This window comes from Nansenia antarctica, assembly GCF_963989245.1.
Source record: "Nansenia antarctica genome assembly, chromosome: 16".
Classification (NCBI taxonomy): domain Eukaryota; kingdom Metazoa; phylum Chordata; class Actinopteri; order Argentiniformes; family Microstomatidae; genus Nansenia; species Nansenia antarctica.
In genome coordinates, this window is record NC_137686.1 from 5,595,149 (window position 1) to 5,610,113 (window position 14,965).

The following is a 14,965-nucleotide window of genomic DNA, read 5'->3' on the forward strand; positions in this document are numbered from 1 at the left end:
ACGAGGGTAAAAAAAAAAAAAAAAACGTTTATTATTATCTACCGTAGTATTTGCAGAAGTAGGTACATGAAAGTACATATTACATACAAGGTCAACTAACAGGATAAAAACCCAAGAAAGCCACTGGCTTATTTCAATTGGGGTCCTTGGGGTCCAAATGACATACGGAGTTATACCTGTCAACATTGGGATTTGAAAATAAGGGATATTTTTATTATATCCTCTTCCCCCCAACGTCCACATACCATAGCCCTTACATTTAGACAGGGGGATACACAGTCAATCCTAACATCACCACTAGGCAACCATCAACCACCTGCTTCGTCAAATACGGGAGAATCCCGGGACAGACACCGTGGGTCAACACTTTTTTTTTATTTTTATTTTATTTAACCTTTATTTAACCAGGCAAACATGTAAGAACAAATTCTTATTTGCAAATGCAGCCTGACCAAAAAACACTGTCTTGCGCCTTTGTGATGTCATCGGCCACGATCGCGGATGACGTCATAATGACATTGTCAGACTCTAAATCGAGGTGAAACCTGGGCTCACGTCAGTCAGAAGAGGACATTTAATGCGTTCAACATTTGATACGCTCTTTGTATACTGTGGCTACTTGAACGAATGTGAGCTTCCTTCATGGAAGACATCAACAAGGTCTGTACATATTCTGAAGCTAAGAATGGAGGTGTGATTATAGATTCCGACTTAAGCTTTGAGCCTCACATCAAATCTATCACTAGAAATGGTTTTTAGCATCTACGGAATATTGCAAAAGTTAGACATTTTCTCCGGCAAGCTGATGCAGAAGTGTTAATGCATGCTTTTGTTATTACCCGTTTGGACTATGTAACAGTCAAATGCAGCAGCGAGAGTTTTAACCAAAACAAACAAACTCATATAACTCCTATTTTAGAGACTCTACACTGGCTTCCTGTTAAGTTCAGAATAGATTTCAAGATCCTTCTGCTTGTTCATAAAACTCTCACTGGCATCCCAGCTAGCAATTTGTTGTTCTAAAAATGTTCAAAGAATGTTACCTAGAATGTTCTCGTAATGTTTTCAGTGGGAAGTTTTCTTTAAGTTCCCAGAATGTTCTAGGATAATGTTCTGTAAAAACATTTTTAAAATGCTGTGTGATAATAACCTTCTTAAAATGTTAAGTGACAACATTGCTAGAACATTATGCCCTAATGTTCTTGAAACATTATGCCCTAATGTTCTTGAAAACGTTTTCAGCGGGAAGTTTTCTTTAAGTTCCCAGAATGTTTTAGGATAATATTCTCAAAAAACATTCTACAAATGTTTGGTAATAACCTTCTTAAAATGTGAGTTGACATTATTGCTAGAACATTACACCTTATGTTCTCAAAACATTTTCAGCTTAAGTTTTTTGTTTGTTCCCAGAATGTTTTAGGATAACGTTCTCTAAAAACCATTCTAAAAACGTTTGCTTATAACCTTCTTAAAATGTTTACTGAAAACCCTGTTAAAACATTATGCCCAAACATTCTTAAAATGTTTTTAGCTAAACGTATTAACACATGTAAAAGTTTGATAACATCAATATTCAAGTCTTTCAACATAATGTATCATTATTTATTAACATTAACAACAGAGGTGAGACAGGGAGAGGCAGCCACAGCTTCATTTGAGAACATATTTTTTTTAAAAAGCAAAACATCATATACTCTACATACTGAAAACATGGAAGTCAGAACCTATCATCACTGCAACAGTACATATCTCTGACAGTACATATCCTCATGACAGACAGGCATTCCCAAAGTGTTGTAGTTCTTGATTTAGTCCTCGAACAGTGTGGGGCTTCTGCTCCCCTCAAGTGCTGCTGCTGCACCTGGACACATTCTTAAACATCATCCCTGGACACATCCTTACTCTGAACTCTGTCCTCAGTCACAGATGGTCCAACTGTATCACTGTCCTCAGTCATGGATGGTCCACCTGTATTATCCACCTGCATTATAACAAAAATAGTATTTAAAATCAGAATAGTTTCTGATTCATCAGAAGTCTTTTTGGTAGCCCTTTAAATTACAGGCCGTTAATTATGCAGTAATTACTGGAAATAACCAAGTAATATCCATGTAAAATAGACATGTAGAATGCTAGTAATTGTGCTAGCTAGATTGCTATAGCTTGCTAGCTCCCAAACCTGGCCCAAACTTTTAGGCTGGTAGATTTGCTTCACTCACCAGCCAAAAAACCAACAACAATGACGTTAATCTATTGAGTGGCTGGTAAAATCTGAATGTTCACCAATTTGTCGATTTGGACGGTGGATAAAAGTTAATTTTGCGCCCAGCTTCCTAGCAATTTCTGACAACACACACGCTCAACGTTATTCGCATTAACGGTTAGTTTGTGGTCAAGAAAGTAAATTTATCCATACAAAGTAACGTTAATCAATTAAAAACAGTTATTGTAACCTTACCGTTTAATCCACAGTGTCCCGTTCCCTTGTGCTGTCTTCAACTCATTATCATTTGAATCTGTTTCTATTCGATCCCGTCTAAAGCTACTTTGACTTCACGTAACAAGTCGACCAGAATGTGAGATCTGAACTCTTGTTGTGTTGCAGATGAAGAGGATGACTAGTGGCGAGAAGGCCTCAGCTGATAGTATCAGCTTCAAGGAGACTTTACAGGTTTATATTTCACGACGTCTCTTTTCATTGAACAACACTTCTTGCAATTAATTGATATGTTTTTATGTGTCTTTGGATCTGCACTTATATAGATGGTGGTTCTCACACCATTCCCAGGTTTTATGCTTGTTCAAACAGTCTAACAGTGTGATGTGATGATGACATGTCTTTGCAGACAATCTCCGATTTAAAGAAGGAGAACTTCAGCCTTAAGCTGTGTATTTACCACTACAACGACAGCATTGAGCAGAAGTGTGGTGCCTCGGTGGCGGAAATGTACAATACAGTGAGTGACAGTTAAACATCAAAGTTATGAACTGTGAAGTGGCTATTTCAATTAATCTAACCGATTAGCTTCGATTGATATAGTGATATGGCTATATCCATTCATCTTGGATTACTGTTCAGGTCAATCTGCAGGGAAACCGTGGTATTGGAGGTCAACACACTCTCTCATGAAGCTTAATTAAATGTTTCTTTTATTTTAAAATACAGAACATTGACCTGAAGGTCGAACTGGAGCAACTGAAGATTGCACACCTGTAAGTGTGCAACCTTTTAAGTAGAATATATGTATTCATGTATGATATCTAATGTGTGTTTGTATGTAATATATGTATTCATGTATGGTATCTAATGTGTGTTTGTTTGTAATATATGTATTCATGTATGATATCTAATGTGTGTTGGTATGTAATAGAATATGTATTCATGTATGATATGTAATGTGTGTTTGTATGTAATATATGTATTCATGTATGGTATCTAATGTGTGTCTGTACGACCCAGAGAAAACAGTGTCCAGCTAATGGAGGCCCTCACCATGCTAGAACAGGTAAGTAAACCACAGAGTAAAAAAAATAATTCTATCACAAATGTTGCTGAAGGACATAATGTTGCTGAAGGTGTATTGTGAAGGTGCATTGTGAAGGTGTATTGTGAAGGTGCATTGTGGCCCCTAATAGTGGAAATCCTGCTGTTCTTTGATTTGAGAGAAGATAGGACAACATAACCCAAGCAGTATATTCCCATGATCTGAAATCTATATGACTTCTCAAGGGCGCCCCTGAACTAGCCTCAGTACCCCTGAACTAGCCTCAGTGCCCCTGGACCCCTGGGTCATTTCAACCCTTTCCCATCATCCTGTGTTCCATCAGGAGGTGAGGGATCTGACGGCCGTGCTGGGGCAGGAGAGGAGGCGTGTGGTGGAGCTGGAGAAAGACACTCAGAGCTCCTCCCAGTCTGACGCGCTCACTCAGACTGATGCACCACCACCACCACAAGACCAGGACACACGCCAGAATCTGCAGCTCTTACTGCAGGAGAAGGACATGTGAGAAGGACCAGTGTTTTTTAGTTGTTCTTGTTGTTGTTGTTGTTATTTTAACGTTTATCCAGGAAATCTCATTAAATCAAAATACTTTTTCTCATGCAAATATGCAGTGAGCACTGACGATATGCGTATATATTCTCTCTCTGTCTCTCTCTCTCTCTGTCTCTCAGCCTCATAGAGCAGCTCCAGGCGTCTGTCAAGTCTCAGGATGCTGTGATCGACCTGCTGAGGAACAGTGGCGCAGGACAAGGCAGCGGGGACCAGGAGGCAAACGATGCTGACCGCCAACGCTCCTCCCTCATCCACCTGCAGGTCAGACATGTCTCCTTTTTAGAATGTGTTACTACAGTATGTATACAGTATGTTGGTTGGAATACAAACAAATTGCTGAATGTCATTGTTCATATATGACAGACAGCTGAAGGTTCGGTTCAAGATGAAGCCATGAATTCTATATGCGCAGCAAAAAAATGGGCGATCCAATGTAAAACACAAGTGGTAATGTTGTTGATCTTACTGTTCAGGAGATGCAGGACAGGGTGGAGCGATCCACAGAGGAGGTTTCATTAAAGGATTTCCTGCTGGCTGAGAGAGAGTTTCAACTGATGGACCAGGCGCTGAGAGACACCATTCAGATGCTCAAGCGCAAACTACAGTTACAGGTAAAACACACACACACACACACACCTACAAACACACACACACACACACACACCTACAAACACACACACACACACCAACAAACACACACACACACACACCAACAAACAATCACACACACACCAACAAATACACACTCTCTCACACACACACACACACACACACACACACACACACACACACACACACACACACACACACACACACACACTTTGAGCCACACTTAACTAATATGATTCTAAAGACATTACATTTGCCTGCCAACCATCTCATGATCTAGCTGGCGTTGGAGAAGGACTCCCCTCAGAATGACAAGTGGAGTGAAACAGAAGAGGTTGTTGATGTGAGAATACACACAGTTCAGCTTGTCTTTTAAATACCACTATGTCTATTGTTTGATGTGATTTAATAAGTGGGTTAAAACAACACCAATATATGACCTGTCTCCCATGTCACTATTATTCAGTGTAACAGCAGTGAGGAAGACATCATAGGTCAACTCCAGGCAAGCCTGCAGGAGAAGGAGGAGGATCTTCAAACCCTCAACAACCTGCTGTTTAGTCATGAAGACGCCATCCACGTAAGATCAATCTGTCCATCTCACATCAATCTAAATGGCTTCAGTTGCCCATGGTGTCCATATGTGAATGTTGTTGTTGTCTTTCATAGGCTCTTGAGAATGACCTGGCCGACCAGAAGATCAAGTGCGACTCAGAGATGATGGTAATGAAACAGCCATTTTTCTCTTTTGAGCTGTCCCGGTATAAATAGAGAGTGTGTGCTTATGAAGAACTGCATTGATCTTTCTCTCTTTGTCCCTCAGGGGCTTCAGGAGCTTCAGGACGCTCTGGAACAGTCCAGGGAGGAGATGGAAGTGATGAGCGTTGTTCTGGCAGAGAAGGACATCAAACTGACGGAGCAGAAGGCCACCATCCAGACACTCAACTGTCAACTGAAAGAGCTGGAGGCCACCGTCAACTGTCAACTGAAGGACAAACTTCCACAGGTAACAATCTACCCATCACAACCCTTATCTGAAAAAAATATATATATGTTTGGACATTTTTGTCAACATACATACATGTTACAAGTGATCTCTTCTTTCAAAGGTGTACACATGTTCAGACAGTACCACTCCTCACCAGCAGGAGTCAGTGTTACAGCAGCAGCTGAGAGAGTTAGAGGACACCTCTGAGGTGAGCTCCAAAGTTCTCTCTTCCGGTAACTTTTCAGTCTGGATAAAAATCCAGCTCTAGGAGTGTAGCCTAATACAGTAGTAGAGTGTAGCTTAACACATTTGGAAGTAATATTTGAATGTCAACAGAGTTAGTACAATAGTAGCCTAATGGCTCCCAAACAATTGTTCTCTTTGGTCACAGAAGGTGATCGTGCCAAGAGAGAAGCCCTAGCAGTGCACCAAGACACTAGGAACACTATAAAACAGAGACAACCAGTGTCATAATAAAACGTTTATGAATAAACATCTGTCTTCATTGACAGGTTTCTCCATCACTCTCCTTTTATAGAGGGGCACTATCTGTGGGGGACAACATGTTTAGTGTACCCTTGTTTTGTTTTGTTATTTTCCAGAGAGCCAGAGAAGAAATGCCCTCAGTGACTGAGGAGAAGTTTAGGGAGATTGATCAGCTCCATAGATCTCTACGGGAGACCCAAATGAACCCTCCTACCCAGGACAACCTTCTTTCCCACATCCAAGATGCTATCAATGTAGGTTGAAACCCTTTAAACCTACATAAGAGTCAAGACCGAGATGATTCTTGTCCCTATCTGGCCTGCTCGTGACAAATCTGAAGACCCAAATATTGATTCATTCACACGAAATCAAGACATAGCATGTTAAAGATGACGGTATGAATGTGACTTTATAACTCCTTCCCAGAGTGCCAAGGATGAGATCCTCACTGCGGTTAAAGGGAAAGAGAACGACAACTCCTCAAATCTGTCTCTACAACTGTCTAACTGTCAACTTGAAATAGAGAGGTTGCAAGGTCAAGCTGAGAAAAGCAACCAAAGTGTTGACCGACTGGAACTGAAACTCAAGGAGATGGAAGACATTTTGGTTCAAACCCCTGAAAAACATCTGGAGGATAATCATCTGACTGAAGAGAAGCTACAGGGTCAGACTGAGGACAGCAACAGCAAGGTGGAGCAGCTGGAACTGAGACTGGAGGAAACAGAGGCCATGTTGGCTCAGCCCACAATAGACAAGGATAGGTGTGACAGGTGTCTCCAGATCCTGCAGAGAGAGAATGGGAGCCTGCTAGACAGAGTGGGGGCCAGTGAAAGCTTCAACGAGACCCTGCACAGCCAGCTGGATATCGGATCTAGTTTCACCCCCTCCTCTGTCACAGTGGACAAAGAGCCTGAGGATGACCGATGCATGGCAAAAATGAATCAGAACCTAGGTGCAACCTTTACAGCAATTACAGGAACAACATTTTGTTATCAAATCCCTTAGTTGAATGTTATGTCAGTAACTACGGTAACAATGTTTGGTTTCATTGGTGTCCTGCTCCTGACGGTGGACCCAAAGCAGTGCTCATTTATGCAGACTGATAATACTGCATTTCGTACTGTGTTGGTTGTAAAGCGATGCCCTCTGGAGCGCTGGAGGAGCTCCTGGGGCTGGTGCAGCAGCAACAGGAGAGCCTCCAGGAGAGCCTCCTGGCTCAAGGACAGCTGGAGAACCACAGAGCTCAGATGCCAACCCAGCACCAGCCAGGTAAGTCAGAGACAGGCCCAGACCTGCCAGGTAAGTCACACAGTTAGGCACATCTTTTTGCACCACTAAACACATGTTTATTGTACGTTTTTATTGCACTCTGGAGCTGCTACACCTCCAACTAGATTGATTATGTAACTTATCATCAAGTAGACCCAACAGACTTAATTGGAGCTTTTTTTGCAGGATTCCAAGAATGTTTTGTGGAGGCCTCTGAGTTCACCCAGCTCCAGACAGACTACAACACACTGAGGGAGGAGAGAGAGAGACTGAGAGATGACCTCACGTATGCAGTGGACAAGAACGGGGCCTTACAGAGTGCCCTCTCCTCCACACAGGAAGAGATCAACAGGTAGGTAGAACCACAGGTAGAAATACAAACCTTTTCCTTGGCTTCTATGTTAAAATGTGTTATTAGGAGATGTTGTTTCTATCTAAGGTTGAAAGGAGAAACGGATGCCTACCAGAAGCAGCTTGCCCACAGCCATGAGCTCCTCAAGATGTTGCCTGTGGAGAAGCAGGAATCCAAACAGTTGAAGGCTCCTACAGTCAGCCCTACAGGTAAGGACCATGCTCTCCCTGCAGTCATTCCCTATAAATGTTTTTAAAAAACACTACTGATTCTATTAAACTCATAATGGCTTCTTTCTTTCTCATTGTAGACTCCGCAGACAATCCCAAGTTGAGTCAACTCAGCTCTGAGATCCAGAAGATAAAAGCTCAGCTCACTGATAAGGACGTGCTGCGGATGAAACACACAGAGGGAAAACCTCTGGAGATTATCAACATCAACTATGTAGAGTGCAGAGCTTCCTCAGATACAAGTAAGGACTCTGGGATGTGTCTGTCATAAGGAGTCAGTGTTGGGGAAACACCTCATACTGTTGCTCTTGAAAATCTTGTAACTCTTATGAACTAACACTGAGAACTGTACAATGGTTTGGATAAAGATAGAATTTTTTTGTTACAGCAGGGAGAAGAGACCATGCTAAGAAAGACAATAACAACATGTCACAAAGCAGCCAGAGCATGGATGACCCATCTTCAATAAACAGTAGTCTGTCCACGCTGTGCTCTGAGAAGACTCTCCACGTCACTGCCCAGAATGATGACTACATCACCCACCAGAGGCTGATAGCAGAGTCGAAGACACTGTCTGACAAGATGGTCAAGTTAATACAGGAGTTCAGCGATAACTCCCATCCTGAGTCACAGTCAACAGTGAGTCCACCTCAAGCACTGCTGTAACACTGTCCAAGATATTACTGTGTTACATTACTGTGACGCTATTATGACTTAATCACCACACATGCTATGATATACTGTACGTAAGCAAAGTCAAATCTGCCGTTATCTTTATTTAGTGAAGTGAATTTTTTTAGAAGCCTGGGAAAGGAGACATTGTTCCTGTCACAGTGTGTGCAGTGATCAGTCAAATAGAACAGCAAAGTGGTTTTGCTGTTGTATATTATTTAAGCACGGTGGAATGCACCTTTCAACCAATCAGACTGTGCCAATCAGAGTGGTGGGATCTAACTGATGTATAACTGTGATGTGTGATCAGAGTGGTCAGATCTAACTGATGTATAACTGTGATGTGTGCACAGTTAACCAGGCTCTGCCTGCTGTAGTGGATCCTGTTGCTGACTTTGATCCCTCACTCTAATTCAGTTGGACCAGTTTATCAAGCACCTCTCATGTCATCTTCTGAAGCTTCAAGGAAGTTCTCATCTAATGAGTGACTCTGGGAACAATGGGCAAACCAAAGAGGTAAAGAATAATGTACCTCAGTACCAGTTATAGTTTAAATAATATGCATTGCAAGAAAAGTGACGTCACCATGTTTTTTTGTGTGTGTGTTTACTGAATGTTTTTGTGCCAGTGAAGAGTCATTTGCTTTTCTTCTTCTTAGGAAAACCTGAAATTGAAAAAAGAAAATGAGAGGTTGAGAAGGGAGCGTTCTCAACATAAGAAGAATCTTTCGGAGGCTTTCAAAGCACTGCAAATAGCGAACAGGACAAAACTGGACTCGTTGTTTAAGGCACATTAATTGGACATTCGGTATACAAGTAAGTAAACCACTGTTCTGTCAAGATTAAATATATAACCCCATGTACTATTCGATTAAAGATTTTGCACATTCAGCTGAATTGACGAGAAAAGCTGCTCACCTATACCATCCTCCTGTCTCTGCAGAGTCCTTCAAAGGGAAAGATGAAAGATCATCTCCTCCAACAGAGAAGGGCAGTAAAACTTCCCTCTTCACCAGGATGAAGAGAACAGCCTCCAGCCTGTTCAAATGCTGTGGAACAAACAAATGATAATCACCAGCGATTATCCGTAATAAAAAATAATTTGATTTATTTGATCTCCATTCTTTATTGCAATAATAATTTAGTTAATTATTTTGTAACAAGATCAAAGAGCAAGTAAATATGGACAATTGTGATTTAACATTGGCAGCCTACAGATTTTAAATGCAAAGTTCTGTACTTTGCAACCTTGCAAAAATGCAACCTTCCGTGGTTATTGTTGGGAATTTGTATTAAAATAACTAGAAGTGATAAATCATGTACTATGTGCTCATTTAAATAATATGTGACTGAGGTCAGTTGAGAACAATAGGAAGGTCTCGCAATTAGCCAAAAGAGAGGTTCTGTTTTTGAGCGACAAGAAGAAGACAAGCTCCTGACTAAAAGAAAGTTTTATGATTCAAACCGCCTGTAAATTACATATTTTTACCTATGTGCTAACAACCATTTTACACCTGCTGTTATGATATTCTATTTTTCTCTACTGATTTTATACTTTCATAACTAATGATTAATGAAAAGTCTATTCTTCTATACTATATTTTAACTTGTTAATCGAATCCTAAGTCATAGGACTGTGTAACTTCAACAGTTATGTTTTCACAAGCTATTCTGATAAGAACATAGCCTACTGACCTAGTCATGACCCCAGGGAATGGGTTTGATGATCAAATAACTGGCCAATCAGTGCTTTAGAACGCACGTAGAATATACCCAAGGTAACTGTATAAAAATGTCTGTACATCCTAAAAACATAACTGTGTGCATATGCTTACCTGTTTCTTAAATACATAGCTGTGTGTTCATATGTGATTAACGAGCCCCAGACAGGGGGTGTGACCGCAGAGGGACACAGAGGGAGGCCAGAAGAAGAAGATAACACACAGTACACTCTCGCACCCACACAGAGAGGAGTTGAAGGCCACATAACTAACTAAAACACTTGCTCACAGCTGCAACAGATTTTATGCTGACAATTAAAAAACTACCAGATAGGGGGGGAGGGACAGCCCAGCCCCAAATGTTAAATCAAGTGTATAAAGGACTATGTACCAAGGCTAAACAGGGTTCTTGTTTGGTGAAGCTTCTGCAGTTAACCTATTGACGGCTAGCTGATACTGGCCTGCGGAGGTGAAACTAGATGGGACCACTTTTCCATGAACTATTATTGCTTGCTGATGTGCTTGAATAAATATTCTCTTAATGAACAGTTCAGTAGTGGTGCCTAATATTTGATTGGATCATTTTATCTTAAGAAGTTATATCAAGGACGTCTCGTTGAGATTAAACGAACTCGCTTGTAAGTGACGACTCAATTAAATCAATTCTGGAGAAGTTGATCGCCTTACAAAATTGGTGACGCAAGGAGGAGTGGGCGAGGCTGGATTCGGACTGAGCACTTCCACGGTACCAAGACAAAACAGGTGAGCAGAGCCATTTAATGAAATCTGCTTAGGTAGACAATAATGTTTTAGGTGGAAGTGCTGGGCCTGAATCGTGTGTCAAACCCATTCTGATCTGTGTCTGTGAAGATCCGTCACAAAGTAAGGATAATAATTAATTAAATTGACAAATGAATTAAATTGACATTCTATAAATTATTGAACACCACTGTCTGATATAAGCACATCTTGTATTAACGTGTAATAGACCCGCCGAGGTCTAAGGAAGGGACAGTAGCTAAGTCCTGGATATAAAAGGGTAACCAGACATCAGGAAAGGACACTGTAGTCCTGGATATTAAGGGGTAACCAGACCTCAGGAAGGGACACCGTCCGGGATATTAACAACCTGTCATGGTACTACTGTCATTAACAACGTGACATGGTACTACTGTCATTAACAACCTGACATGGTACTACTGTCATTAACAACCTGTCATGGTACTACTGTCATTAACAACCTGTCATGGTACTACTGTCATTAACAACCTGTCATGGTACTACTGTCATTAACAACCTGACATGGTACTACTGTCATTAATAACCTGTCATGGTACTACTGTCATTAACAACCTGTCATGGTACTACTGTCATTAACAACCTGTCATGGTACTACTGTCATTAACAACCTGACATGGTACTACTGTCATTAACAACCTGACATGGTACTACTGTCATTAACAACCTGACATGGTACTACTGTCATTAACAACCTGACATGGTGCTACTGTCATTAACAACCTGACATGGTACTACTGTCATTAACAAGGACTGACATGGTACTACTGTCATTAACAACCTGACATGGTACTACTGTCATTAACAACCTGACATGGTGCTACTGTCATTAACAACCTGTCATGGTACTACTGTCATTAACAAGGACTGACATGGTACTACTGTCATTAACAACCTGACATGGTACTACTGTCATTAACAACCTGACATGGTGCTACTGTCATTAACAACCTGACATGGTACTACTGTCATTAACAACCTGACATGGTACTACTGTCATTAACAACCTGACATGATACTACTGTCATTAACAACCTGTCATGGTACTACTGTCATTAACAACCTGACATGGTACTACTGTCATTAACAACCTGACATGGTGCTACTGTCATTAACAACCTGACATGGTACTACTGTCATTAACAACCTGACATGGTGCTACTGTCATTAACAAGGACTGACATGGTACTACTGTCATTAACAACCTGACATGGTACTACTGTCATTAACAACCTGACATGGTGCTACTGTCATTAACAAGGACTGACATGGTACTACTGTCATTAACAACCTGACATGATACTACTGTCATTAACAACCTGACATGGTGCTACTGTCATTAACAAGGACTGACATGGTACTACTGTCATTAACAACCTGACATGGTACTACTGTCATTAACAACCTGACATGGTGCTACTGTCATTAACAACCTGACATGGTACTACTGTCATTAACAACCTGACATGGTACTACTGTCATTAACAACCTGACATGGTACTACTGTCATTAACAACCTGACATGGTACTACTGTCATTAACAACCTGACATGGTACTACTGTCATTAACAACCTGACATGGTGCTACTGTCATTAACAACCTGACATGGTACTACTGTCATTAACAACCTGACATGGTACTACTGTCATTAACAACCTGTCATGGTACTACTGTCATTAACAACCTGTCATGGTACTACTGTCATTAACAACCTGACATGGTACTACTGTCATTAACAACCTGACATGGTACTACTGTCATTAACAACCTGACATGGTACTACTGTCATTAACAACCTGACATGGTGCTACTGTCATTAACAACCTGTCATGGTACTACTGTCATTAACAACCTGACATGGTACTACTGTCATTAACAACCTGACATGGTACTACTGTCATTAACAACCTGACATGGTACTACTGTCATTAACAACCTGACATGGTACTACTGTCATTAACAACCTGACATGGTACTACTGTCATTAACAACCTGACATGGTACTACTGTCATTAACAACCTGACATGGTACTACTGTCATTAACAACCTGACATGGTACTACTGTCATTAACAACCTGACATGGTACTACTGTCATTAACAACCTGACATGGTACTACTGTCATTAACAACCTGACATGGTACTACTGTCATTAACAACCTGACATGGTACTACTGTCATTAACAACCTGACATGGTACTACTGTCATTAACAACCTGACATGGTACTACTGTCATTAACAACCTGACATGGTACTACTGTCAATAACAAGGACTGACATGGTACTACTGTCATTAACAACCTGACATGGTACTACTGTCATTAACAACCTGACATGGTACTGCTGTCATTAACAACCTGACATGGTACTACTGTCATTAACAACCTGACATGGTACTACTGTCATTAACAACCTGACATGGTACTACTGTCATTAACAACCTGACATGGTACTACTGTCATTAACAACCTGACATGGTACTACTGTCATTAACAAGGACTGACATGGTGCTACTGTCATTAACAAGGACTGACATGGTACTACTGTCATTAACAACCTGCCATGGTACTACTGTCATTAACAACCTGACATGGTACTACTGTCATTAACAACCTGTCATCATGGTACTACTGTCATTAACAACCTGTCATGGTACTACTGTCATTAACAACCTGACATGGTACTACTGTCATTAACAACCTGACATGGTACTACTGTCATTAACAACCTGACATGGTACTACTGTCATTAACAACCTGACATGGTACTACTGTCATTAACAAGGACTGACATGGTACTACTGTCATTAACAAGGACTGACATGGTACTACTGTCATTAACAACCTGACATGGTACTACTGTCATTAACAACCTGACATGGTGCTACTGTCATTAACAAGGACTGACATGGTACTACTGTCATTAACAACCTGACATGGTACTACTGTCATTAACAACCTGTCATCATGGTACTACTGTCATTAACAACCTGTCATGGTACTACTGTCATTAACAACCTGACATGATACTACTGTCATTAACAACCTGACATGGTACTACTGTCATTAACAACCTGACATGGTACTACTGTCATTAACAACCTGACATGGTACTACTGTCATTAACAAGGACTGACATGGTACTACTGTCATTAACAACCTGACATGATACTACTGTCATTAACAACCTGACATGGTACTACTGTCATTAACAACCTGACATGGTACTACTGTCATTAACAACCTGACATGGTACTACTGTCATTAACAACCTGACATGGTACTACTGTCATTAACAACCTGACATGGTACTACTGTCATTAACAACCTGACATGGTACTACTGTCATTAACAAGGACTGACATGATACTACTGTCATTAACAACCTGACAATATGTGTGTGTGTGTGTGTGTGTGTGTGTGTGTGTGTGTGTGTGTGTGTGTGTGTGTGAGTGTATGTATATCTATATCTACTAAATATATATATATATATATATATATAGTATATATTTGATAAATTTGCAGTTGATAGTTTGTTGGCTGTGATTATCTATACAAGCCTATCAAAATAAAATGTTTTATAAGCTGCTTGTCACCTGACGCTGATTGTAAATACTGTTAAGAATATTTTCTGATGTTACCTTCATTTCCCCTCCTCAGCTCCTCCACTTGACTGTCAGTGTGGTGTGACCTGGCTTTCAAGGAGGTAAGCTCAATGGCTTGTGCTGAAAAGAAACATTGCAGAGGCCTGAGTCAACCAAAACTGTAAACCAGGTTTCCAAGGT

The 14,965-nt window shown here is 40.7% G+C and overlaps 2 protein-coding genes across 2 annotated transcripts; both read left to right on the top strand.

Moving 5' to 3' along the window:
* Positions 1-2,605: 2,605 nt before the first annotated feature.
* LOC308171691 (uncharacterized protein) lies at positions 2,606-7,468 on the top strand (the record flags this gene model as incomplete). Its single annotated transcript, XM_080546565.1, has 15 exons — positions 2,606-2,671; positions 2,847-2,957; positions 3,167-3,213; positions 3,461-3,506; positions 3,829-4,004; positions 4,175-4,316; positions 4,529-4,666; positions 4,945-5,007; positions 5,131-5,244; positions 5,334-5,387; positions 5,488-5,670; positions 5,774-5,860; positions 6,255-6,392; positions 6,565-7,090; positions 7,276-7,468. 15 exons carry the CDS (start codon positions 2,606-2,608, stop codon positions 7,452-7,454), a joined length of 2,070 nt encoding a protein of 689 aa, XP_080402691.1. The 3' UTR covers positions 7,455-7,468.
* Positions 7,469-7,629: 161 nt separating this feature from the next.
* LOC308171843 (uncharacterized protein) lies at positions 7,630-9,860 on the top strand. Its single transcript, XM_080546743.1, has 7 exons — positions 7,630-7,759; positions 7,847-7,968; positions 8,070-8,231; positions 8,378-8,628; positions 9,079-9,177; positions 9,320-9,476; positions 9,604-9,860. The coding sequence occupies exons 2-6, from the start codon at positions 7,908-7,910 to the stop codon at positions 9,455-9,457; spliced, it is 711 nt and encodes a 236-aa protein (XP_080402869.1). The 5' UTR covers positions 7,630-7,759; positions 7,847-7,907; the 3' UTR covers positions 9,458-9,476; positions 9,604-9,860.
* Positions 9,861-14,965: the final 5,105 nt, after the last annotated feature.

What these genes read in the sequence shown, in the direction of transcription:
- LOC308171843 (XM_080546743.1), top strand. Translation starts at nt 7,908, where the DNA reads ATGTTGCCTGTGGAGAAGCAGGAATCCAAACAGTTGAAGGCTCCTACA. An exon ending in CAGAGCTTCCTCAGATACAA is followed by an intron (nt 8,232 to 8,377) that starts GTAAGGACTCTG and finishes TTTTTGTTACAG; the next exon opens with CAGGGAGAAGAGACCATGCT. An exon ending in ATCCTGAGTCACAGTCAACA is followed by an intron (nt 8,629 to 9,078) that starts GTGAGTCCACCT and finishes ACTCTAATTCAG; the next exon opens with TTGGACCAGTTTATCAAGCA.